General features: G+C 48.5%; 1 protein-coding gene across 1 annotated transcript in view; it reads left to right on the top strand.

Moving 5' to 3' along the window:
• Positions 1-4,379: 4,379 nt before the first annotated feature.
• The window catches only part of SCAMP5 (secretory carrier membrane protein 5), a 28,834-nt gene continuing 6,717 nt past the window's right edge, over positions 4,380-26,496 (top strand). The window contains exons 1-3 of the mRNA XM_023196596.2: positions 4,380-4,501; positions 22,078-22,131; positions 22,951-23,079. Of these exons, the coding sequence (XP_023052364.1) occupies positions 22,125-22,131; positions 22,951-23,079 (136 nt within the window). The 5' untranslated portion in view covers positions 4,380-4,501; positions 22,078-22,124. The remainder of the gene's footprint in view (positions 4,502-22,077; positions 22,132-22,950; positions 23,080-26,496) is intronic.

The following is a 26,496-nucleotide window of genomic DNA, read 5'->3' as shown; positions in this document are numbered from 1 at the left end:
GCTGAGGCAGGAGAATGGCGTGAACTCGGGAGGCGGAGGTTGCAGCGAGCCGAGATTGCGCCACTGCACTCCAGTTTGGGCGACAGAGTGAGACTCCATCTCAAAAAAAAAAAAAAAAAAAAAAAAGTTTAAATTTTTTAGGAACTGCCAAACTGTTTTCCCAAGTGGCTGCACTATCTTACTACCAGCGGTGTATGAAAGTTCTGATTTCCCTACATCCCTGCCAATATTTATTATTATGTATCTTTTAAATTATGGTAATCCTAGTAGATATAGAGTGGTATCACATTGTGGTTTTGATTTGCATTCCACTGATGACTAATGATGTTGAACATGTTTTCACGTGCTTATTGGCTATTTGTAAATCTTCTTTGGAGAAATTTCTTTTCAGATCTTTTGTACATTTTTAATTGGGTTATTTGGCTTTTTATTATTGAGTTGTAAGAATTCTTCATATATTCTGGGTGCAAGTCTCTTTTCATATATATGATTTGCAAATATCTTCTTGCAATCTGTGGATTGTCTTGGGGAGCTTCCAGTCTGTTTGGGCGAGAAGGGACAAACACAGGGACAGGGAGGTGTGGAGCAGTGTAAGGAGGAGAAGCACTGTTCAGGAAGGTCTAGGGTGAGCTCTCTGAGCCTCAGGGTTGCTCACTGCTGGATGAGCTGATCTGACATTTCTGTGGCTCTGTAGCAAGAATGTGTGTCCCTGTGTGCTTGTGCTGTGCAATCAGGAATACATGCTAAGTGTCAGGGAGGTGGCATCTCGCAAGACCAGGAGCATGAGGGGGGATACTGGGGGAAGCAGGAGTTTCTTTCTTTTCTTTCTTTTTCTTTTCTTTTTTCCTTTTTTTTTTTTTTTTGAGACAGGGTCTCATTCTGTCGCCCAGGCTGGAGTGCAGTGGTGTAAGAACATGACTTACTGTAGCCTCAACATCTCAGGCCTAATGTGGTCCTTCCACCTCAGCCTCCCAAGTAACCAAGACTATAGGAGCGTGCCACCATGTCCAGCTAATTTTAAAAACTTTTTTTTTTTTTTGAGACAAAGTCTCACTCTTGTCCCCCAGGCTGGAGTGCAATGGCACAATCTCTGTTCACTGCAACCTCCGCTTCCCGGGTTCAAGTGATTTCCCAGCTTCAGTCTCCCAAGTAGCTGGGATTACAGGCACCTGCCACTTCCCGGGTTCAAGCGATTTCCCAGCTTCAGTCTCTCAAGTAGCTGGGATTACAGGCACCTGCCACCATGCCTGTATCATTTTTGTATCATTAGTATCATTTTTGTATCATTAGTAGAGATGGGATTTCACCATGTTGGCCAGGCTGGTCTTGAACTCCTGACCTCAGGTGATCCACCTGCCTTGGCCTCCCAAACTGCGCCCAGCCAGGGGAGGCTCTTTCTTAAGAAAGAAGACTCCATATGGTAAACTTCCACAGGACTAACAGCATGGATAATAACGTGATTAACAAGATTATCATGGAGGTGACATAACGTTGCTCAGGAGCCAGGCTGATGGGTTTAGGTCCTGGCTGTAGTAGATGTCATGACATAGTGCCCTTCTCATACCCGCTTAGCCATCCCTGATGTGCTTTTTACTGCAAGCCCCTGGGATTTTCTGCCTGAGGGTGCTCTCTGCTCAAAAGGCACACTGGCAGGCTGGAGGTGTCAGGAACAGCTCTCATGTAATGAAGAAACCGTTAGTGTCATCACTCCTTCAGTGGGATGATTACGTTGTCTTCTTCACTCTCCCAGAGATGCCCAATACAATCAAACCCCATTTGTCTACAGTGGTGACCTGCTAATTATTGCACCCTATACTGCTTTTCTTCATTTCTTTTTTGAGACGGAATCTCTCTCTGTCGCCCAGGCTGGAGTGCAGTGGCGTGATCTCGGTGCACTGCAAGCTCCGCCTCCTGGCTTCACGCCATTCTCCTACCTCAGTCTCCCGGGCAGCTAGGACTACAGGTGCCTGCCACCACACCCGGCTAATTTTTTTGTAGTTTTAGTAGAGATGGGGTTTCACCATGTTAGCCAGGATGGTCTTGATCTCCTGACCTCGTGATCCCCCCACCTCGGCCTCCCAAAGTGTTGGTATTACAGGTGTGAGCCACCGCGCCCAGCCGCTTTTCTTCACTTCTTTGTTTCACACCCCCCCTCCTACTAGTGTTCCATGGAATCATCTCTCAAATGGATTATTTGTATGAACATCCTTATCTCGATGTCTGCCTCTGGGGAAATCCAGCCTAAAGATAGTGGTTCTTTTATTTCTTAGATCTATCTGTTAATTTCCTTGGGCAGATCACTTTACCTCTCTGATTTTCACTTGTCTCATCTATAGAATAGGGATAATAGCACTTATTTCTTAGGATGGCCATGCAGTTTAGCATCTCCCTCAGACATTAAAAGTTCAGTAAATACTTCTATTCTTTTCATTTGTTTACTGGCCTGTAACATAAGTATTCTCCCAGAGACTCTTGGATGGATATGCCTCATTCAGGTATAGCTAGGCAGGGAAAGATAAGCAGCCTGGAGCTGGCCCTGTGGGACATTGATTGACTGGGTTCCTGCTCCCAGTTACTTGCTTCCTCTGCAATGGGATTAAATGTCCTCACCATTTGCCATGTGACTTATCTGGCGTCCTGTATGGGTAGCATACCTCCTTGGCCCCCATGAATTAGTTTTGGGCTTACTCATGTGACTTGCTTTGAGTAATGGCATATGAGCAGATGTGACATTCTCCACATCTGCAAAGAAGCTTGAAATGTGTTACTGCATGGTTTGGCACAGGCTCTCTCACTCCTGCCCTCCACGACAACAAAGACATATCTCCAGTGCCTGCCACACAGTTTGAGCTAGCACCTTTAAATACTTTATTTATTTATTTAATTTTTTGAGAGGAGGTCTTGGTCTGTTGCCTAGGCTGGAGTGCAGTGGCGTGATCTCGGCTCACTGCAACCTCCACCTCCTGGGTTCAAGCAATTCTCATGCCTCAGCCTCCTGAGTAGCTGGGATTACAGATGCACGCCACCATGCCTGGCTATTTCTGTATTTTTAGTAGAGATGAAGTTTCACCATGCTGGCCAGGTGGGTCTCGAACTCCTGACCTCAAGTGATTCACCCAGGACCCTTCCTTCCTAGTTGGTCTGGTGGCGAGATTATGCTTCCTGCTCAGCCCTTCCCAGGCACCGAGGCTCTCTCCCTCCTTTTCCCCTCTGCCACACTAGTTCTTGTCTGCCTTTTTTCACTCCCACCCCCTTTTCATGCCAGCTGTGGGAGTGAGGCACCAATCCTGGCAGGCTGGAGCCAGACAATGGGCCCTTATTCTAGGCAAAGAATCCCTGCAGTGTCTCCCACCCACTGAGGCCCCCTTCCAGGCCTAGGATGGTGTGGGTGGGGGGTGGAGGGTGGGGGGTATGGTGGGGGGGAAGGAGCAATTGGCTGGCAGGACAGAGTGGCCCTGGCTGTAGAGATCCCATGGAGGTTTACTATGTAAACACCAATCACAATAAAAGCTTGTCTTCACTCCCAGCCCATCTCTCCAAGTGGGTCTCTCTCAACCCTCCAAAGCTCTGGGTTTTTAAACATTTACCCTGGCCTCTACTCTCTTGGTGTTCATCTCTGCACATCGCTGTCTCTTTCATTCCTTTTTCTGAGTCTCTCTCTTTCTAAGCCTCTCTCTCTGTCTCTGTCTCTCTCTCTCTCTTTCTCTCCCTGCTCCTTTGCGTAATTTATCCCTATTTCTTGCCTCTTTCTTGCTTCATTTTGCTCCCTTACCTATCTTATCTTTCCATGTCTTTTTTCTCTCCAGGCCTTGATCTCTCATCTCAATCTCTCTCTCCGTGTGTCTCTGTCTCTGTTTGCAACTCTTCTTTCTCGTCCTCCTATGTCTGTCTTCCCGTGGATCTGTGTTCTTGCCTCTCTGAATATCATCTCCGATCTTCCGTCCTCTGTTCTCTCTTTCCCCCTGCGCCTGTAGATCTGAAGGACCTTCCGCAGTCACCACACTCTCCTGCTCTCAGCTCTTTCTCACTCCTTTCTGGCACGTCTCAGAGGCTCCTGGCATCAGCATGGGAGGTTATTCTCCCCAGTTTACAGATATGGAAGCTGAGGCTCTGGCTGCTAGTGCCAGGCTCCCATATCTGGGTCTCTTCCTTCTGCCTACTCGCCATGCTCTTGTCCCTGAGGTGTCCGTCAACCACCTGATCCGGCCGGAGCCCGGGAACTAGCACCTCGGACAGCTCCTGGAAGGTGCCGGGGAGGCCGGTTCGTCCTTCTCGCGAGCTCAGGAGGAGCGGCCTTGGGAGGAGAGCGGAAGTCTCGCGAGAGTGACTGCTGCAGGCAGCGGCGGCGCGGGCGCGCGCAGAGACGGCCCCGGGCGCGCGCGCGCGCGCTCCCCGCCTCCAGCCCGGGAGCGGCTTGCGGCCGGCTCCGCGCCGCATCGCTCGGGTGCAGCGCAGCTCAGCGCAGCGCGGCGGCCTTTCGGCAGCCGAACGGCCGCGGCAGGTGAGTCTGGGCATGAAGGCTGGGAGGAGAGCTTTGCAAGGAAGCTGGGCGCGGGGCGAGAGGGGTGGGGGTCGCTGGCTGCAGCTTTGTACCCTCTACACTTCACCTTTGGATTCAGGGAGCAGGCCGAACTGTTGAAGAGGTGGGGGTGGAGGTGACCTTTACTGTTTGGGGCTGGGGGAGAGCGCTCAGGGCGCACCCCGGTCCCCCAAATCCCCCAAGCACCCCCATTCCCATCTGTGACTCCCGCAGAGGGAACTGGGCCTTTGGGTGACGTCAGACCCTGGATCTGGAGCCTGAGCTTTGGGCCCTCCATCCCCCCCAGCCCCACCTGGCGTTCCCTGGAAACCGGCCTTCTGGGGATGGCGCGCGCGGCCGGGGATGGGGGCGACTGGAAGGGGGTGCCCGCGGACTCCTTCGGGTCTTTCCTTCCAACCAGCGCCTGCAGGTGGACCCAGGTTGACTTCCCTCACCTCCCTGGGGCGGCCGACCTTTGGATGGTGGACCTCAGCCGCCCCAGGGTTGCTGGGGGACGGGAGCGCTGGCCCAGGCCACCAGGCGGGCTCCATCAGGGCTTTGGGTGGTGAGTTGGGGGCGCCGGAATTTGGCTCATTTCAGCACTGGCTGGAGTCGGTCACGAGGATGGAGGTGAGGTGTTTGGGAACCGATCCCTTTCCCCCGCCTCCGGGAGCTCCTGGTCTGGGGGGTTGGGGAAACCAAGTAGAGACTGGGACTGAGCATTCGCTGTCACAGGCGGCTTAAATCGGTAATGTCCCAGCTTCCCGATGGGGAGATCAGTGAGGGCCTGGCAGACTTTCCCAGGGACACAGAAAGGGAGGCGACAGCCAGCGAATAGGAGACTTCCAGAGGTGATGGGATTTGGGTGGGAGGAGAGGCAAGAGAGGGCATTCCAGGAGAATGTATGGGCAAAGGCACGGGGATGAAGACGAGCACAGCTGTTGGGGGCTGAACCTGGGAGCTCAGCCATGTGACTGCCCGTGGGGTGGTGGAGTCTGGAGAAATTTGCAACCTGTACCCTACATGTTCTGCCTCAGGGAGCAGGGCTCTGAAAGAGGTAAATGGTTCTTGCAGGGGCATGATTGGCAGAGAGATTTTGTTTGGGGCTACACAGGTCTTGCTAACTTAGGTTTGTTCTGGGCTTGGTGAGCCCTAGGGCAAAGTCTCTAGAGCTCAGAGGGGGCTGTGTCTGGTGAATGGACCCCTGAAAGAGGGTCTTAGCTTTAGCAAACCCCTTGGACAGTTAGTGGGGTCCCAGGAGGGGAGTTCCAGAGAGAGACCTTGGGCTTTGTGGCTCTTTTTAATATTTTCCTGAGTGGCCACCTCCAAGCAAGTTCCCCAAGTCACCTCCCCTCTCTGGGCATCTCTTTGCTAGCACCTTTCTCTAGGGATGAAATAATAGGACTAAGTAGTGACCTCTCTTGAGGATGCTCCTTGTTCTAGTTTAGAGCATCCCCCCGTTCTTCTCCCTCTTCCTTTTCCTTTCCTCCCCCATCCCTCTGCCTCCCTGTCCTGTCCCCACCCCTTGCCCCCAACAGCATTTCCTTTACAGGCAGCACTTCCTTCCCTGCTGCCAGCCAGGAGTTTCGGAAGGTTTCCTGGAGGAAGTGTGATACAGCAGGTTTGACAGCAGCTTTGGACTTAGCTTCATTGCAGGAGGGCGTTAATTGCCTCCCTCCCACCCCTTGGGAGGGTGTCCAAGTCTTAAGCAAGTATATGGATTGATTGTGCCCTGTGCTGGGTCCCTCCTGGAAACTCCATCCAGGAGAGAGTGAAGAAGAGATTATGGGAGAAGACGTGAACACTTAGTGCCCAATCACTGACTCAAATGTATGCAGCGGGATGCAGAGCAGCGGTTTTTGGAAAGGCTTCCCAGAAGGGGTGGGATGTGAGAAGGTGGCAGGACTTAGAGGAGCTGATAGTGCTGTCAGTTTAGGGGCACTGGAAGCAGAGGGGGCGGCTAGAGATGATCTCCTGCGTGAGGCTGGGAGTGTAGGAGGCAGGTCAGCCTGTGAGCAGCAAAAGGTTGTGGGGAGGGAGGTTTGTAGCTGGCTGGCACAAAGCCTTGAATGCCAGGCAAGGATCTGTAAGAGGCTACTGAACAGTCATCAGTAGGACAGGGATAGCATGGCCAGGAGACTGCTGCTTTCTGAGGATTATTCATAGTTCTGGGATTTCAGGACAGAAGATGGGGCTAGGAGTGGGATGAGGGGATTAGAGGTAGAGCAGGAGGGGGAAACTTCCATCTTAGCAGATTGACTCTGGGCAGCAGAAAGGAATCACCATTTCTGTGCCAGGGATGAGGGACCCATCCTGGTGAGCAGGGAGCCCTGGAGTTAGCCCTAGGGCTCTGGCCTGATCTGAAGCCAGGCTTGACCCTCTTCTGCTGCCAGGGGCCTCAGTCTCCCTACTGTGGGGGCTTCTGTCCTCCTAGCTTTACAATAAGGAATGGAATACATTATAGTCAGGGTTTCTTGAACAAAATTCAGGTAGTATCTACTGTCTTATTGATAATTAAGGAGGTGTTTCCCAAGGCCTACATCTTTGGAGGGATATGTAGCCCCCATCCCCATTATAAAAGATTATCAGTTGAGCAGATTGCTACTTCTTCTGTTTTGTAGTCTTTAAGAACTTTGGTTTGGCCAGCGCGGTGGCTCATGCCTAGAATCCCAGCACTTTGGGAGGCCGAGGTGGGTGGATCACCTGAGGTCAGGAGTTCGAGACCAGCCTGGCCAACATGGTGAAACCCTGTCTCTACTAAAAATACAAAAATTAGCCGAGCATGGTAGTGCACATCTGTAATCCCAGCTACCAGGGAAGCCGAGGCAGGAGAATCATTTGAACCTGGGTAGTGGAGGTTGTAGTGAGCTGAGATTGTGCCACTGGACTCCAGCCTGGGCAATAGAGTGAGACTCCAGCCCAAAAAAAAAAAAAAAAAAGAAAGAAAAAAAAAGAACTTTGGTTTGCAGAGGCCAGTGATTGCTGTCTTCCCCTCCAACCCCCCACCCCCCATTTCAAAGGCTTGCCCTGAAACAAGGGCAGAGAAGCCTGGAAGCTTCCATTTCTGTGACCCTAGTCTTTTACTGCCCTCTCAAGTCCCAGATTCTCTCTGCCCTAACCTTTATATACAAACAAGGCAGCTTTGCCCTGTGCTCTGGTTTCTACTCTGAATCATTCATACTTTGCTGCACTGACTTCTCTGGAACTGTAAGCAGACTTTTGGGAGATTGTCTGGGACCAGGGACAAGGGTTAGGCTACAGCCCGGTTAGGGAGGAGACTCCTCCTTTGAGGCCCCTATGTTCTAGTTGTTTTCTCCTCTCCCTCTGCTTCCTTGTTTTCCTGGAGGTCTTCAGTGCTGGACCACAGTTGCCCACTCCACATCCAATTGTCTCAGGGGAGGTAGTGCCTCTTTCAGTCACAATTTTTACCAACTACATCTGAATGTGGTCCTCATTGGCATGTGGCCACCTCTGAAATCTTAAACTCTAGTATTTTTCTCTGACCACAGTCCAACTTCTGCTTTATGTGCTCTGACCTCAAGGAGACCTCTGGTTCTCAGACACCTCCATTTTCTCCGTCTCATGAATTGCCTCTTCTGTGTTTTTTCTGAACTCCATGCCCTCAACCACTGTGCCACTTTGCCTGTGTGTCACTCCAGCTGCCATGAAGGGTCTCCAGTCTCAGCCGTCCCTCCATCACTTATAGAAAGCCCTCTCCTCATTCCCATCAATTCCCCTTTCTATTCCATGGGAGGAGTATTCCAAACTGGACTACTCTGGCCAGGCCCTTTGCTCATGTAGAGGTTGGTTGGGTTGTGTGTGGGGGAGGTGGAACCACCCCCATGTTTTCCCATTTCTCTCGAATCCCAATAGAAGAAGATTCCTACTCTAATGCACCCGATCTGTGCTATGGATGCCGACCTATCCTGTCTCTCTTGTACCATTGTCCATCAGTTATTTTCCCCTTCATTGTATTTTTAGACTCTGATATTTCCCTTAATAACTCTCTCCCACCTTATAAATATGCTCAAGTCTTCTATTCTGGGAGAAGCCTTTCTAACTCTGTGTCCTCCTTTCACTGCTGCCATTTTAAACCTATGACTTTGTCTTGCTACAAAAGATGGATATATGACCATTGTAGAAATTTTAGAAAATAAAGAAAACAAATAACTTATCCCACTATCAAGAGACAACTATTTATTTGTTTATTTTAATTTTAATTTTTTTGAGATGGAGTCTCACTCTTGTCGCCCAGGCTGGAGTGCGGTGGCATGATCTCAGCTCACAGCAACCTCTGCCTCCTGAGTTCAAGAGAGTCTCCTGTCTCAGCCTCCCAAGTAGTTGGGATTACAGGTGTATACCACTATACCTGGCTAATTTTTTTGTATTTTTAGTACAGACGGCATTTCAGCATGTTGGCCAGGCTAGTCTCGAACCCCTGACCTCAAGTGATCCGAACACCTTGGTCTCCAAAAGCGTTGAGATTACAGGTGTGAGCCACTGTGCCCGGCCAAGAGGCAACTACTATTAATCTTTTGGTGTATGATGTTTCAGTGTTGTCCCAGATACTCTGTGACTGTGTGTGTATTAAAATTTCAGTCAAGCTTTTTGAAAGACTGGTCTGCTAGACCTGTCTCTTTTTCTTCTCCCTCATATTTTCCTAGTTTCTTGGCAGCTTGGCTTCTCCCCTTCCACTTCCCTGAAACCATAGAGCTCATAGCTGGCTCAATTTTGCTAGTGTAATGAAACACTTCCTGTAGCCGGGCGAGGTGGCGGGCGCCTGTAGTCCCAGCTACTCAGGAGGCTGAGGCAGGAGACCCGGGAGGCGGAGCTTGCAGTGAGCTGAGATCCGGCCACAGTACTCCATCCCGGTCGACAGAGTGAGACTCTGCCTCAAAAAAAAAAAAAAAAGAAACACTTCCTGGCCAGGTGCAGTGGCTCATGCCTATAATCCCAGCACTTTGAGCGGTGGAGGTGGGCGGATCATGAGGTCAGGAGATCGAGACCATCCTGGCTAACACAGTGAAACTCCGTCTCTACTAAAAATAGAAAAAATTAGGCCGGGCGCAGGGGCTCTCACTTATAATTCTAGCACTTTGGGAGGCCAAGGTGGGGGGATCACAAGGTCAGGAGATCGAGACCATCCTGGCTAACATGGTGAAACCCCATCTCAACTAAATACAAAAAATTAGCCGGGCGTGGTGGTGGGCGCCTGTAGTCCCAGCTACTTGGGAGGCTGAGGCAGGAGAATGGCGTGAACCCAGGAGGCAGAGCTTGCAGTGAGCCAAGATCGCACCACTGCACTCCAGTCTGGGCGACAGAGCGAGACTCCATCTCAAAACAAAAACAAAAACAAAAAAACAAACAAAAAAATTAGCCAGGCATGGTGGTACATGCCTGTAGTCCCAGCTACTCGGGAGGCTTGGGAATCGCTTGAACCCAGGAGACAGAAGTTGCAGTGAGCCTAGATTGCTCCACGGCACTCCAGCCTGGTGACAGAGAGGGATGCTGTCTCAAAAATAAATAAATAAAATAAAACACTTCCTGACTGCTGTATCAACTTGTCACCTGACTGCTTCACAGCCATGGACGCTGTTGACCCAGTTGACCAGTCATTAAAAAGATTGAGATGAATCTGTATTCATTGACATGAAAAACTTTCACGAGATACTGTTGAGTGGAAAAAAACAGGTTATAAAACAGGAGGTGTGGAATGATCTCATTTTTGTCATATATGCTTCTATATACATTAAAAATAAAAGCCAACAAAATCCCCTAAACCTAAAGATCAGACTGTTCTGTTAAAGGGGTGGCATCTGAGAAGGGGGATTTTGGGAAGACTTTTCTACTTTATGCACTTCGATTTTTGTTTTAATTGCATATATTTTTACACATAACTAAAAAGCAACATATTAATTAACTAATTAGTTTAGAGATGAGGTCTCACTATGTTGCCCAGGCTGTAGTGTGGTGACCATTCACAGGTGCAATCATAGCTCACTGTAACGTCCAACTCTTGGGCTCACACAATCCTCCCGCCTCAGCCTCCTGAGTAACTGGGACTACAGGCACACGCCACCGCGCTAGGCATATTTAAAAAACTTTTAAGGCCATTTTTTTTTTTTCCCCCGAGGGAGTCTTACTCTGTCAACCAGGCTGGAGTGCAGTGGCACGATCTCTGCTCACTGCAAGCTCCGCCTCCCGGGTTCACACCATTCTCCTGCCTCAGCCTCCCGAATAGCTGGGACTACAGGTGCCCCCATCACGCCCAGCTAATTTTTTTTTTTTTTTTTTAGTAGAGACGGGGTTTCACCGTGTTTGCCAGGATGGTCTCCGTCTCCTGACCTCGTGATCCACCCGCCTCAGCCTCCCAGAGCGCTGGGATTACAGGCGAGAGCCACCACGCCCAGCCTTTTTTTTTTTTTAAGGAGAAGAAGAATAAAATCCTTCGATGGCTCCCATGACTCTGAGGACAAACTCCAAATCCTTCCCATGGCCTTCAAGGCCAGGATGACCTAGCCCCATTTACCTTTCAACTCCATTTTTGCCTTTCCTTTGCTCCCTCCACTTTGAGATTCATCCTCCCTCTGCCTCTTTCTCTTCCTTAAGTATGCCATGCTATTGCTCTTCTGACTTTCACACCTGCTTTCCTGATTCTCTTTCCCTGGCCAACTCCCTATTCCTTGTTAAAGATTCAGCTTCAGGCTGGGCACGGTGGCTCATGCCTGTAATCCCAGAACTTTGGGAGGCTGAGGCGGGTGAATCACCAGAGGTCAAGACGTCGAGACTAGCCGAGACCATCCTGGCCAATGTGGTGAAACCCTGTCGCTACTAAAGATACAAAAAATTAGCCAGGTGCACACACGCCCGTAATCCCAGCTACTCAGGAGGCTGAGGCAGGAAAATCACTTGAACCCGGGAGGTGGAGATTGCAGTGAGCTGAGATCGTGGCAATTGCACCCCAGCCTGGGCGACAGGGCAAGACTCTGTCTCAAAAAAAAAAAAAAAGAAAAAAAGACTAACCTGGGCAATATGGCGAAACCCCATTCTACCAAGAAACAAAACAAAACAAAAGAATTAGATGGGCGTGGTGGCACGCACCTGTAGTCCCAGCTACTTGGGAGGCTGAGGTGGAAGGATGGATTGAGTGTAGGAGGTTGAGGCTGCAGTGAGCTGTGATTGTACCACTGCACTCCAGCCTGGGCAATAGAGCAAGACCCTGTCTCAAATAAAAAATAAAACAAAATTCAACGCCTGTGAAAATAAAAATAATAAAACAGAAAATTGAAGCAGACATCCGGGACGCTCGCGCTGCCCATCTAAGACCTCAAACCTGCCTGCATCTGCTTGGATCCTGTTCAGCTTCCCACCTGTTAGGATCAAGGCTTGTCCACCTCCTTGCACTGGTGCCCCTGTGTCTCCCTCTTTACAGGCTTTGTCTATCAGGTAGCCTCTATCTCTACTGTAATTGCAACCTTTCTATATATCCTACACATCTCTGCCTTATTTCCGTCTTAAATGACCCCCAGCTGCAGCCCTCCCTGGGCCCTCTCCCGACCCCCATATCCTACCCAGGTAGTACCCTATCTTTATTCTCACTCTATATTCTCAGCCAGGCTTCTCTATCACTACTGTCACCACCAAAACAATTCTTGCTGGATTCACAGCTGACTCGATGCTGTTAGTGTTATGAATGCGTTAGTCCCAGTAGTGCCATCCTTTCACATGGGAGCCCTCAGTGGCATTGTCACATTTGTCCAGTCTCTGCTCCTGGCTATGGAGACTCCACACTCTCTGGCCTCTCCTCCTGCCTCATCAGCTGCTCCTTCTCATTCTTTCCCAACTATCCTATTGTGCTTTTTTCTTTTTTTTTTCTGCTCGACTTTCTTGACTTTTTATTTTTTTGAACAGGTAATGCATGTATATGATTTACAGTTCACAAAGATGTTCCAAATTTTGTCAGTTCTGAGATGAACATTTTGATATTTCTGAAAACATTTTCATGTCTGTGTTTTAAAATTTCTGTCATCTTACAGTTACAAATTGGCTTTTTTTTTTTTTTGAGATGGAGTCTGGCTGTCACTCAGGCTGGAGTGCAGTGGCACGATCTCAGCTCACTGCAACCTCTGCCTCCTGTGCTCAGGTGATTCTCCTGCCTCAGCCTCCTATGTAGCTGGGATGACAGGTGCATGCCGTTGCACCTGGCTAATTTTTACATTTTTAGTAGAGACAGAGTTTCACTGTGTTGGCCAGGCTGGTCTCGAACTCCTGACCTCAAGTGATCTGCCCACCTCAGCCTCTCAAAGTGCTGGGCTTACAAACGTGAGCCATGGTGCTCGGCCTGCAAATTGGCAATTTTTGGTTTTACTTTTAGTCAATAAAATAATGGTCTATCTTAAAATTGATGATGTCATCAATTATATGGAAATGGTATAAGGATATATAGTAAACATTCTGTTTCCCATCTACTCTATATCCATTCAGTTCCTTTGTTCTCCAGAGAGCCACAATTACCATGTTTTTTTCTTGATATCCTTCCAGAGATTCTTTGTGCATATATTGTCATTGTCAAATACAGATATGTATATTTTTCCCCACTTTTTATTTTGAAAAATTCAAAGCTACAAAAAAGTTTAAAGAATAGGGCAATAGGCTGGGCACAGTGAACTCATGCCTGTAATTCCAGCACATTGGGAAGCCAGGGTGGGCAGATTACTTGAACCCAGGAGTTTGAGACCAGCTTGGGCAATGTAATGAGACCTTGTCTCTACAAAAAATAAAAAATTAGCTGGGCATGGTGGTGCACACCTGTAGCCCCAGCTACTTGGGAAGCTGAGGTGGGAGGATTGCTTGAGCCCAGGAGTTTGAGACTGCAGTGAGCTGTGATTATGCCACTGCACTCCAGCCTGGGTGACAAAGTGAGACCCTATTTTAAAAAATAAATAAATAAAATAATGCAGTGACCAACTGTATACCCTTCTCCCATGAATTGTTAATATTTTGCAACATTTGCTTTATCTTTTATTTTTACTTTTTTTTTTGAGATGGAGTCTTGCTCTTGTTGCCCAGACTGGAGTACAATGGCATGATCTCCGCTCACTGCAATCTCTGCCTCCCGGGTTCAAGCAATTTTCTTGCCTCAGCCTCCTGAGTAGCTGGGATTACAGGCATGCACCATCACACCTGGCTCATTTTGTATTTTTAGTAGAGACAGGGTTTCTCCATGTTGGTCAGGCTGGTCTTGAACTCCCGACCTCAGGTGATCCACCCGCCTCGGCCTCCCAAAGTGCAGGGATTACAGGTGTGAGCCACCATGTCCAGTCTATTTTTACTTTTTAGAGACAGGGTCTTGCTTTATTGCTCACGGAAGGCTCGAACACCTGGGCTCAAGTGATCATCTTGCCTTAGCTCCTTATGTAGCTGAGACTACAGGCACACGCCACCATGCCTGTTTCTGCATTATATATGTGTATAAATTTTTTTTGCAGAACTATTTGAGAGGAAGTTACAGACCAGACACTGCTTCTAAAGACCAGTGTGTATCTTCTAAGAACAAAGATGTTCTATAGGTCAGCATGGAGGCTCACGCCTGTAATCCCAGCACTTTGGGAGGCCAAGGCAGGTGGATCTCTTGAGCCCAGAACTTCAAGATCAGCCTAGGCAACATGGCGAAACCTTCTCTCTGCAAAAAATACAAAAATTAAAATTAGCCAGGCATGATGGCACGCGCCTATAGTCCCAGGTGAGGGTGAGACTTGAGGATCTCTTGAGCCTGGGATATTGAGGCTGCAGTGAACTGTGATTATGCTGCTGCACTCCTCCAGCCTGGGTGAGAGAGTGAGACCCTGTCTCAAAAATAAGGAAAAAGAAAGAAAGAAACAAAAACATGCGCACACACAATACCCAAGAAATTTAATAGTGAATAGTAGTATCTTCTTCTTTTTTTTTTTTTTTTTTTGAGACGGAGTCTTGCTCTATCGCCCAGGCTGAAGTGCAGTGGCCGGATCTTGGCTCACCGCAAGCTCCGCCTCCCAGGTTCACGCCATTCTCCTGCCTCAGCCTCCCCAGTAGCTGGGACTACAGGCGCCCGCCACCTCGCCTGGCTAGTTTTTTTGTATTTTTAGTAGAGATGGGGTTTCACAGTGTTAGCCAGGATGGTCTCGATCTCCTGACCTCGTGATCCGCCCGTCTTGGCCTCCCAAAGTGCTGGGATTACAGGCTTGAGCCACCGCGCCCGGCCAATAGTAGTATCTTCTATGCAGCCTATATTCACGTTTCTCTAGTTGTCCTAAAAATGTCCTTTGTAGCTGTGATTTTAAAATCCAGTACCTGGCTGGGTGCAGTGGCCTGTAATCCCAGCACTTTGGGAGGCCGAGGCAGGCAGATCACGAAGTCAAGAGATGGAGACCATCCTGGCCAACATGGTGAAACCCCGTCTCTACTAAAAATATAAACATTAGCTGGGCATGGTGGCATGCGCCTATAGTCCCAGCTACTTGGGAGGCTGAGGCGGGAGAATTGCTTGAACCCGGGAGGCAGAGCTTGCAGTGCAGTGAGCCGAGATTGCGCCACTGCATTCCAGCCTGGGTGACAGAGTGAGACTCCGTCTCAAGAAAAAAAAAAAAAAAAAAATCTAAGATCTGGGTTGGTGTGGTGGCTCACACCTGTAATTTCAGCACTTTGGGAGGCCAAGGCGGGCGGATCACCTGAGGTCGGGAGTTCGAGACCAGCCTGACCAACATGGAGAAACTCCATTTCTACTAAAAATACAAAATTAGCTGGGCGTGGTGGCGCATGCCTGTCATCCCAGCTACTCCAGAGGCTGAGGCAGGAGAATCGCTTGAACCCTGGAGGCGGAGGTTGCAGCGAGCCACGATTGTGCCATTGCACTCCAGCCTGGGCAACAAGAGCAAAACTCCATCTCAAAAAAAAAAAAAAAAAATCTGACAGGCTTCCCCATTGCATTTGGTTGCATGTCTCTTTTGTCTCCATTAATTTAGAAAGCTCCCCCTGTCAATTTCTGTCTTTCATGACAATAACATTTGTCTTGTAGAATTTCCCACAGTCTGAATTTGTCGGACTGTTTCTTCATAGTTATTTTCAGATTAAACATTTTTTTTTTTGGCGACAGTATTCATATATGACCTTGAGTCCTTCTGTGCACAGCATAGCAGGAGGCACATGATGTTCTTTCTTTTTTTCTTTTTTTGAGACGGAGTCTCACTCTGTTGCCCAGGCTGGAGTGCAGTGGTGTGATCTCGTCTTACTGCAACCTCCGCCTCCCAGGTTCAAGCGATTCTCTGCCTCAGCCTCCCAAGTAGTTGGACTACAAGTATGTGCTACCATGCCTGGCTATTTTTTGTATTTTTTGGTAGAGACAAGGTTTCATTATGTTGGCCAGGCTGGTCTCTAACTCCTGACCTCAAGTGATCCGCCTCGGCCTCCCTCTTTTTTTTTTTTTTTTTGTTTTTTGCTTTGTTTTTTTCAGATGGAGTCTAGCTCTGTCACCCAGGCTGGAGTGGAGTAGCGTGCTCTCTGCTCACTGCAACCTCCGTCTCCTGGGTTCAAGCTATTCTTCTGCCCCAGCCTCTGGAGTAGCTGGGATTACAGGTGCACGCCACCATGCCCAGCTAATTTTTTGTATTTTTAGTAGAGACAGGATTTCACTGTGTTGGCCAGGCTGGTCTTGAACTCCTGACCTTGTGATCCTCCTGCCTCAGCCTCCCAAAGTGCTGGGATTACAGATGTGAGCCACTGCACCAGGCCCTCCCTCTCTTTTTAAAAATAAAATAGGCCGGGCGCGGTGGCTCAAGCCTGTAATCCCAGCACTTTGGGAGGCCGAGATGGGCAGATCATGAGGTCAGGAAATCGAGACCATCCTGGCTAACAGGGTGAAATCCCGTCTCTACTAAAAAATACAAAAAAACTAGCTGGGCGAGGTGGCGGGCGCCTGTAGTCCCAGCTACTCGGGAGGCTGAGGCAGGAGAATGGCGTAAACTCGGGAGGCGGAGCTTGCAGTGAGCTGAGATCTGGCCACTGCACTCCAGCCTGGGTGACAGAGCAAGACTCCGTCTCAAAAAAAAATAAAAAATAAAAAAAATAAAAAATAAAATAATAATGTCACTTTGGATTCATGGATTTAAAAAAAAAAAAAATCCATGTGGGCCAGGCAATGTGGCTCATGCCTGTAATCCCAGCAGTTTGGGAGGCTGAGGTGGGTGGATGGCTTGAGGCCAGGAGTTCAAGACCAGCCTGGCCAACATGGTGAAACCCTGTCTCTACTAAAAATACACTGGCCAAGTGTGGTGGCTCACGCCTGTAATCTCAGCACTTTGAGACCAAGGCGGGCGAATCACGAGGTCATGAGATCGAGACTATCCTGGCTAACACGGTGAAACCCTGTCTCTACTAAAAAAAATACAAAAAAATTAGCCGGGCGAGGTGTTGTCTGTAGTCCCAGCTACTTGGGAGGCTGAGGTAGGAGAAAGGCGTGAACCTGGGAGGTGGAGCTTGCAGTGAGCCGAGATCGTGCCACTGCACTCCAGCCTGAGCGACACAGCGAGACTCCGTCTCAAAAAATAAATAATTAATTAATTAAATAAAAAAACAATTAGCTGGGTGTGGTGGCGGAGCGCCTGTAATCCCAGCTACTCGGGAGGCTGAAGCAGGAGAATCACTTGAACCCAGGAGGCAGAGGTTGCCGTGAGCTGAGATCACACTGCTGCACTCCAGCCTGGGCAACAGAGTGCGACTCTGTCTCAAAAAAAAAAAGAAATAAAGAAAAAAAAATTCATGTGGTTATTACTTTCGATAGTCGAATTGTCCCAAATTTGGTTGGTTGTAGCCTTTTCAGATTGGCTCTTGTGTCCTTTGACTTGCCTCCATTAGTTATTGAGTACTTTCTTCTTTCTGATACCACAAGATGTTCTAGGCTAACCTTGTATTTCCTTTTCCTGGCTTGGAACCAGCCATATATATTTTTAAAATTCTGTGTTCACACTGATACCTCTGCTTTGAATCCAACACCACAAGGCTCTTTCTTACCTTTCCATGGTCCGTATTCTGTCTCCTTCAGTGAGAACCCACCTTCCCCAAATCATCAGCACAGTGACTCATTTGCCCTCTTCTGTGGTATACATGGCAAAGCTTTAGAGTCATTGCAGCAGTACCAGCAGTAAGAGTAAACCTGCTAAAATTCATGACTTGTTTGCAGTTTCTTTTTCTTTTTTTGAGACAGGGTCTTGCTCTGTCACCCAGGCTGGAGTGCAGTGGCGCAGTCACACCTCACTGCAGCCTTGACTTCCAGAGCTTGAGTGATCCTCTCACCTCAGCCTCAGGAGAAGCTGGGACTACAGGCACACATCACCATGTCCCGCTAATGTTTGTATTTTTTTTTTTTTTTTGAGACAGAGTCTCACTCTGTCGCCAGGCTGAGGGCAATGGCATGATCTCGGCTCACTGCAACCTCTGCCTCCCAGGTTCAGGCGATTCTCCTGCTTCAGTCTCCCGAGTAGCTGGGGCTACAGGCACATGCCACCACACCCATGTAATTTTTGTATTTTTAGTAGAGACGGGGTTTCACCATGTTGGCCAGGATGGTCTTGATCTCTTGACCTCGTGATCCGCATGCCTCGGCCTCCCAAAGTGCTGGGATTACAGGTGTGAGCTACCGTGCCTGGCCATGTTTATATTTTTTCTAGAGACTGGGTCTTGCTGTGTTACCCAGGCTGGTCTTGAATTTCTGAGCTCAAGCGATCCACCTGCCTTGGCATCTCAAAGTGCTGGGATTCCAGTCATGAGCCACTGCACCCAGCCTGTTTGCAGTTGTTTTTGCCCTTGAGGTTTATCTTTCTAAAAGAACACAGAATTACTGTGATCAAAAGTTACTTGGGCCTTTTTTTTTTTTTTGTCTGTAAGATTGTTAGCAATTTAAAGTATAGTTAGCTTGATTTGTTTTTGTTTCAGTTTTAGGGTTTACTTTTCTTTTTGGTTTATGTTTTTGAAATATAGAAGTCATTTTATGTGTATAAGTATATTAAAAAAGCTTATTAACAAGTATGTAAAGAACGGAAGTCTCCCTACTCATCCATTACTTTCTGGTTGATTCTTCCTGTGTTTCTTTTGCAAAAATAAGCAAATTCATATGTGCATTTTTACTTCCCCTTTCTTACATAAGGGGTAGCATATGATTTACACTTTTCGTCCTCTGCTCTTTTTTTTTTTTTTTAACTTAATATATCCTGGAAAGCATTCCACAGCAGTTTACTGAGCTCATCTTTATTATTTATTTATTTATTTATTTAATTTTTTTGAGACATGGTTTCACTCTGTCACCCAGGTTGGAGTGCAGCAGCGCAATCTTGGCTCATTGCAACCTCCACCTTCTGGGTTCGAGATTCTCCCACCTCAGTCTCCTGAGTAGTTGGGATTACAGGCTCATGCCATCATGCCCGGCTAATTTTTGTATTTTTTTGGTAGAGATGGGGTTTCACCATGTTGGCCAGGCTGTTCTCAAACTCCTGACCTCAAGTGATCCTCCTACCTTTGCCTCTGAAAGTGTTGGGATTACAGGTGTGAGTCACCGTGGCTGGCCTCTTTTTTACATCTGTGTAATACTCTATTGTATGATGCATCTCGTATATTTAAATAGGCACATTTAGGTTGCTTTCAGCATTTTGCTAATGCAAGTAGTGTCATGTTGAATAACGTGTGTGTTTGTCATTTCTTATATCTGGGTAAACGACTAACAGGATCAGGATTATTAGATTAAAAGGAAAATATATTCTTATTATCTTCTCTTCCTTTTCTTTAACATGAAAGGTTTAACATACAGACTGTTGTACATCTTGCTTTTTTTAACTACTCATGTTTTTAGAGATTTTTCCATATCAGTACCCGAGAACCTCTTTCTCTTTTTAAAATTTTTAACAGCTGCAGAGCATTTTTAAAAATAGCTGCAGAACAGTCCATTGTATGACCGTACCATTGGTTTAATCAGTCCCCTATTGATGGTTTCTAATCCTTTGTTATTCAAAACGGTGCTGCAATTAATGCACCTGTGTATGGATATTATTTCTTGATTGTCTCTATCATACCCTTCTCTTTTCTTTTTGTGGCAGATGTTACTGGGTTTTTATATCTGTATTTGATCCCATATCACAAAAGGGCCCAGAAGATTGTAATTGTCTGACAGAGGAATTTGACTGGAATGCTAGAAGTTTTTTTATGTGTGTGTGTGTGTGTGTGTGTATGTGATTGTTTTTCCTTTGAGACAGTCTTGCTCTGTTGCCCAGGCTGGAGTGCAGTGGTGCAATCATGGCTCACTGCAGCCTCCACCTCCCAGACTCAAGCAATCCTCCCACTTCAGCCTCCTGAGGAACTGGGACTACAGGCACGCACCACTGTGCCTGCCTAATTTTTTATTTTTTGTAGAGATGGACTCTCACTATGTTGGCCAGACTGGTCTTGAACTACTGGTCTCAAGTGATCCTCTTGCTTCAGCCTCCCAAAATGATGGAATTACAGGTGTGAACCACTGCGCCCAGCCTGAAGTTTTTATTTTAAAGCAAACTTCTCATGGAAGTCTAACACATAGGAGATTGCACAAGTTGTAACTGTATGCTTGGAGAATGTTCACAAAATCTACCTCTGTGTATCCAGCACCCCTACCAGGAACAGATGCCGGGCCTCCAGTCGCTGCCCCATCAAGGGTAATACTGTCTTGACTTCTAACACCATAGATTAGTTTTTCCTGTTCCAAAACTTTAAGCAAATTTCTGCCCAGCTTTTAAATGTTGCATTGCCTTAGCACTTGGTTGTGGACCATTTTCTGTTGTTGACTATATAAATGTCCACCAAAGTTACTGTTCTAACAAGGTGATTGCTGCTTGGTTTCCTTGGTATTAACTTGCCAATGATTACTTAGCATGGGTCAACCAGGCCTACTGCTGAACTTGCAGGAGCAGAGCATGTTTGTACACTCCAGATTCCTATAAGACGCCCTGTCCCGGTGTCCCCCAGTGTCTCATATCCTGCATGTCCATAGCACGCGCTGCCTGTCCTCCCCTGGAACCTCTGCCTGGTCTCACACAGGCTTGTCATGATGGATTTCCACCATCCACTCGGAGTTAAGTGGGCAATTGCTCCCTTTCCCCTACTCCTTAAAACCACCTCAAGACCCCTTCAAACTTGTCTCCGAAGGGTCTCAGGGAACACAGCCTGCCCACCTTGCCTCTCTAGCCTCATCTGCTGCCCCCTCATTTGCGTTCTACTTTGGCCATAGTGGCTTTCTTTCCCTTATGATAGGTGACTCATGCCTATAATCCCAGCACTTTGGGAGTCCAAAGCAGGAGGATTGCTTGAGGCCAGGAATTTGAAACCAACTGTGCAACACGGCAAGACCTCCTGTCTACAAAATATTAAAAAATTAGCATGGTAGCCTGTCCCTGTAGTCTAGCTACTCAAGAGGCTGAGGCAGGAGGATTGGTTGAGCCCAGGAGTGCCACTTTACCCCAGCCTGGGTGACAGAGTGAGACCCTGTCTGAGAAAAAACACAAGTGTGAAGCTCCTTCCTAGTGAGGAATTGTCCCTGTAGGATGCTTTCCCATCTGCCTGGAAGGCTGTTTTGCCTGGGGAACTCCTCGTCTTTCTTCAGGTCTTTACTACCACTTGTATTTAATTTCCCTGAGGCTGGGTGCAGTGGCTCATGCCTATAATCCTAGCACTTTGGGAGGCTGAGGCAGGTGGATTGCTTGAGCCTAGGAATTCAAATTAGCCTGGGCAATATGGCGAAACTCAGTCGCTATAAAAAAATGTAAAAATTAGCTGGGCATGGTTCATGCCTATAGTTCCAGCTACTTAGGAGGCTGAGCTTGGAGGATCACCTGAGCCTGGGGAGGCTGAGGCTGCAGTGAGCTGGGTTTGTACTACTGCACTCCAGCCTGGGCAATAGAGAGAGACCCCATCTCAGAAAAAGTTTTTTTAATTAAAATAATTTAATTTCCCTGACTCCCCAGAACAGATTAGATCACCGTGACATGCTATGTATGTTTTCACGGCAGCTGTGCTTGCCTTTTATATGATTTACTGCAGAGGTGATTGACTGTTTCATGGGGAGAGCAGGGACCACATCTGTCTTGCTCATTCTCTCTTCCAGCACCATGTAAGTGTCTTAATAAATGAACAAAGGCAAAAGGAGTGAAGGGAGGCTAGCCTGTGACCAAGGCTGAGGCTCAGTCTGTAATTCAAGGTCAAAGAATAGAATGTCACTTGGCTTTCCCTATATGGGATCCCCTCCCAGGTTCCTTTCCCATCCTTGGATGGGGTTTTCGGAGGGTAGATTTTGTGCCTTGAGGCAGAGGGCGGGAGCAGCTGGGAAGGTGCAGCTGGTGGAAGGGTGGCTCTGGGAGGAGGGGAGCTGCCTCCATTGTGTTCACGGCACTGTGGGAGTATGTGCTGGGTCCTGTCCTGGGGAGCTTGCTACCCAGATGGGGAGTAGAGAGGGACTGGGTTGAGTGTGGCCCTGATCTCATCCTTCTCTGGCTTTTCTTTCCTTCCAGTTCAGGACAAGAGGTGTGGGCAGGCCAGTGGGCCGACTGGTATCATCATGGCAGGTAAGGAGAGGGGCAGGCTGTGTGGGTAGGACATGACAGGGAGCACAGCGTGGATGGCCCTCTTTCTGGTCCCCTTATCTCCCCTAGTCTTTGGAGGCCAGGTTCTTTCTATCTTACTGTCCCCTAAGCTTTCCCCACTATCTCCACTGAGGCCTATCTGAGAACCTCAACATGATATTGTCTAGCCCTGTGTCCGATCTTTGGTCCTAGGGACCAGGAATTGAGTACCTTGATGTCCTTGTCTTACTGTCCATCTGCCTGATTAGTGGCCCCCCTCCCCTCTGTCTCTATTGCTCTCTAATACTCTGAGGCCTTTTTTTATCTGGTTCAGAAGGCTCAGAGGTATAGAATGCCAAAGTTGGAGGGAACTTTAGGAACCGTGTAGCTCAGCCCCCACTCCAGCAGATAAGCTGAGGTCTAGAGAGGGGCGATGATTTGCCCCAGAGCACAAATGCTGAATGGAGGCTTTAACCCACATCTGTAGATTCTCACGCATCCCGCTTCCTCTGCTTGGAGCTGCCCCCACTGAGGGGGTGGCACCTTGAGGCCCCGAGACAGTGTCACTCAGAATTAAAAAACAATAAATGCTGTCTGTCAAGGTGACATTGTTTTTTATTCTGAGTGATACTGTCTCGGGGCCTTTGGCTACTTTGGGATCATCTCAGCTGACCTGGGGAGGTAGGGACGGCTGAGTGGGGAAAACAGAGTGGCCAGTGGCCACAGGGGCCAATAGGGCAGCACAGCCAGGGAAATGATGAGCGTCTTGGATTGTCAGGGGAAAGACTGGAGGTGATGTTGTGCAATGTGTCTCATCCACAGAGAAAGTGAACAACTTCCCACCATTGCCCAAATTCATCCCGCTGAAGCCATGTTTCTACCAAGACTTTGAGGCAGACATTCCTCCCCAGCATCTCAGCATGACCAAGCGCCTCTACTACCTCTGGATGTGTGAGTGCCGTGGGATGGGGGTGGGCCAGGGTGACTGGAGGAGGAAGGAAGACTGGGCGTGCTGGGCAGCAGGATGGGGTGCCCACAGGCCCGACTGTCCTTCAGTCCCACTTGTGGCATATGCATGGACCATAAGTCTTCCCCTGCCAGGCTCCCAGAGGCTTCTTCCATGGGCCACCTCCCCGACTGGGCCTCAGTTTCCATCAACCTCCCCATCTAGGCCTCTCCTCCCTTCCTTCCCCTCCACCCTCCTTTCACAGAGCATCTGGACGGGGGTCCCTCTCTGCAGTGTAATCCCTGCCTTCTTGCTTCCCCTTTCCCTTCCACTGGAATAACTTTCCAGGGAACATCTGGGGACTGTCAGGACCTCAGGATTCTGGATTTGGAGAGGAATCCTTCCCTCAAAACCTTATTTGTCTTGCTTTCTCTGGAAGATTGCTCAAAGAGGAGGATTCAACTGGGAGTTGGGAGCTGTGGGGTCATGTTCGCCTGGTCACTGTGCTTCCCAAGCAGCAGGTTCCTTATTTGTAGGAAGAGAGTATTGGCTTGGCCATTGCTGTGGTTCCATGCAGCTCTGTGTTGGGTGGTCTGTACCTATAAGAGTCTAATGTCAGGCACAGTGGTTCACACCTGTGATCCTGGCACTTTGGGAGGCTAAGCCAGGAGGATCACTTGAGGTAAGGAGTTTAAGACCAGCCTGGGCAACACAGCAAGACCCCTGTCTCTACCGAAAATAAAAAAAAAAATTAGGCCTGTGTGGTGGCTCACACTTGTAGTCCGGCTACTCAGGAGGCCAAGGCAGAGGATCCAATGAGCCTAGGAGTTTGAGACCAGTGGGGGCAACATAGCAAGACCTCATCTCTTAAAAAAACTAGCTAGGAATAGTGGCACTTGCCTGTAGTCCTAGCTACTCAGGGGACTAAGGTGGGAGGATCACTTGAGCCCAGGACTTCAAGGCTGCAGTGATCTATGATCATGCTACTGCACTCCACCCTGGGTGACAGAGTAAGCGCCTGTCTCTAAAAAAATAATTAAATAATCTAGAATTCTTTATTTAGAAAACCTTAACATCAGTGTCCTAGGGTTTTAAGGTTGAGAGTGTAAAGGCCTCATTTCTGGTGATCTGCAGCAGGTGGTGGGAAAGGTGTCTTCTTGGGGGAATGGGACTTGGCTGTGCTGAGGTTGGTTAGAAGGTACCTCTTAGGCATGTGAGGGGAAGGCAGGCTGGCTATCCTGTGCTGGGTGTGAACCCCAGGAGCCAAAGATACCCGCAGTGTGACTGCAGTTGGATTCTGCTATGTGTGACATTGCCCTCAGTGAGGCCTGCACTTAGCTGCCTACCGCGGCAGATGCTTGCACATGCCAGGAAGGTGGTAAAATATGCTGTCTTTGCAGCAGGTCCCTCATGGCATGGTAGGAAGAGGATGGGGCAGACAGAGTCCGTTTCAAGGCCTGGCTTGGCCTTTGAGTGAGGAAGGGATCTCCTACCATGTAACCTGAGAGAAGGGGGGATGGGACAGGTGTGGGTAAGTCTATAGATGTTGGGAAGCAAATGAGGAGGTTACCTCTGATGGCTTGCATTTTTTCCATCAAATATGATGTAGTGGGGAGAGTGGGCTCAGAACGAGGCCATGGCCATGTTTGTAGACAGAGAGTGAGGACACTCTCCAAAGAAACCTGGCCCCTGAGATTTCTGGGCCACACACAAGGTCCATTTGAGGTTGGCTGATGTGAATTTATAGTCCTGCCAGTCTTCCTCATGGGGTCCCCTTTTTTCTCAGCGACATTCAGCTCGGGTACACATGAGAATTATGTTCATCTAGGGTGAGTGTGACCAGAAGACAGGGCAGGAGAGGGAATAAGAAAGTGAGTAATGAATTATGGAATCTAAGCTGGATAGGGGGAAGAGTGAAGACAGACAGAAACTGATGGCTAGAGAGACAGAGGGGCTGAGCCCATGGGTGAGAGGAAGCAGAGTAATTGCAGCGGAAGTGTTTGAGCAAGGGAGCTGGGGACAGGTTGGACTAGGGAGGGATGTCAACCAATGTAATAGGTTAGTGTCTTTTCTATATAAAGAGCAAATAAAATCAGTTTTTAACACCAAGCTTCCAGGAGATTTTGGGACAATGAACGGGGATAGAGGAAGTACAGCTGAATGTACAGGAAAAAATGCCCACTCATTATGAGGGACCCTGAGATGGGTGACATGGTGGTCAGGCCAGGCGTGTGGGTCACTGTCTGACCTGGGCTCTGGGAACTCCACTCCTGGGAACATCTCATCCAGAAGCTGGATTTAAGGGCTATAAATATCTCCTTAAGTCCTCAGTAGGCACTCGCCCAGGTGCTTTACTCCCAAGGAAATGTATATAACCCTTGAGGTGCTTAAGAGTTTTATTCAGAAGACAGGACCACAGATGCCTGGCTGTTTGAGGCCATGATTGAGCCCTCCTTCATTTGTTTGTTCAGCAGGTCTTTGTGGACTTAGCTTTGTTTTCAAGAAAGGGAGTGCCCTGATGTTAGATAATGATGTGCTGCACAGACCTGGGTGTGTGTTAGTACCAGCATCACTTTTATCTGTAAATCTTTGAGGTCCCTGCTGGCCATGACTCAGTGACATTGTGCCTCCTAGTTCAGATAGATGAGGTGGGGACAGAGGAGGGAGAGCCTGGGTCCTGTTCTTGGGGAACTTTTAGTCTGGTTGATGGGCTGGGATTTATATCTGGGGAAACTTGAGAGCAGCCCAGGTCAGTAGAAGGTCAGAGGGATGGGAGATGATGAGGTTGTAGTAGCAAAGGAAGACTTCTTCAAAGAGCTGGCATGAGAGTTATCTAAGAAATAGATTAGGCCGGGCGCGGTGGCTTAAGTCTGTAATCCCAGCACTTTGGGAGGTGGAGACGGGCGGATCACGAGGTCAGAAGATCAAGACCATCCTGGCTAACACGTTGAAACCCCGTCTCTACTAAAAAATACAAAAAACTGGCTGGGCGAGGTGGCGGGCACCTGTAGTCCCAGCTACTTGGGAGGCTGAGGCAGGAGAATGGCGTAAACCCGGGAGGCGGAGCTTGCAGTGAGCTGAGATCCGGCCACTGCACTCCAGCCTGAGCGACAGAGTGAGACTCCGTCTCAAAAAATAAATAAATAAATAAAATAAAAAACACTTTGGGAGGCCGAGACGGGCGGATCTCGAGGTCAGAAGATCGAGGCTGGGCGCGGTGGCTCAAGCCTGTAATCCCAGCACTTTGGGAGGCCGAGATGGGCGGATCACGAGGTCAGGAGATCGAGACCATCCTGGCTAACACGGTGAAACCCCGTCTCTACTAAAAAATACAAAAAAAAAAAAACTAGCCGGGCGAGGTGGTGGGTGCCTGTAGTCCCAGCTACTCAGGAGGCTGAGGCAGGAGAATGGCGTAAACCCGG

The sequence above is a fragment of the Piliocolobus tephrosceles genome, chromosome 6 (assembly GCF_002776525.5).
Source record: "Piliocolobus tephrosceles isolate RC106 chromosome 6, ASM277652v3, whole genome shotgun sequence".
NCBI classification, from domain to species: Eukaryota; Metazoa; Chordata; class Mammalia; order Primates; family Cercopithecidae; genus Piliocolobus; species Piliocolobus tephrosceles.
The sequence above is the reverse complement of the archived record's forward strand: the minus strand, read 5'-3'. Positions and strand labels throughout refer to the sequence as shown.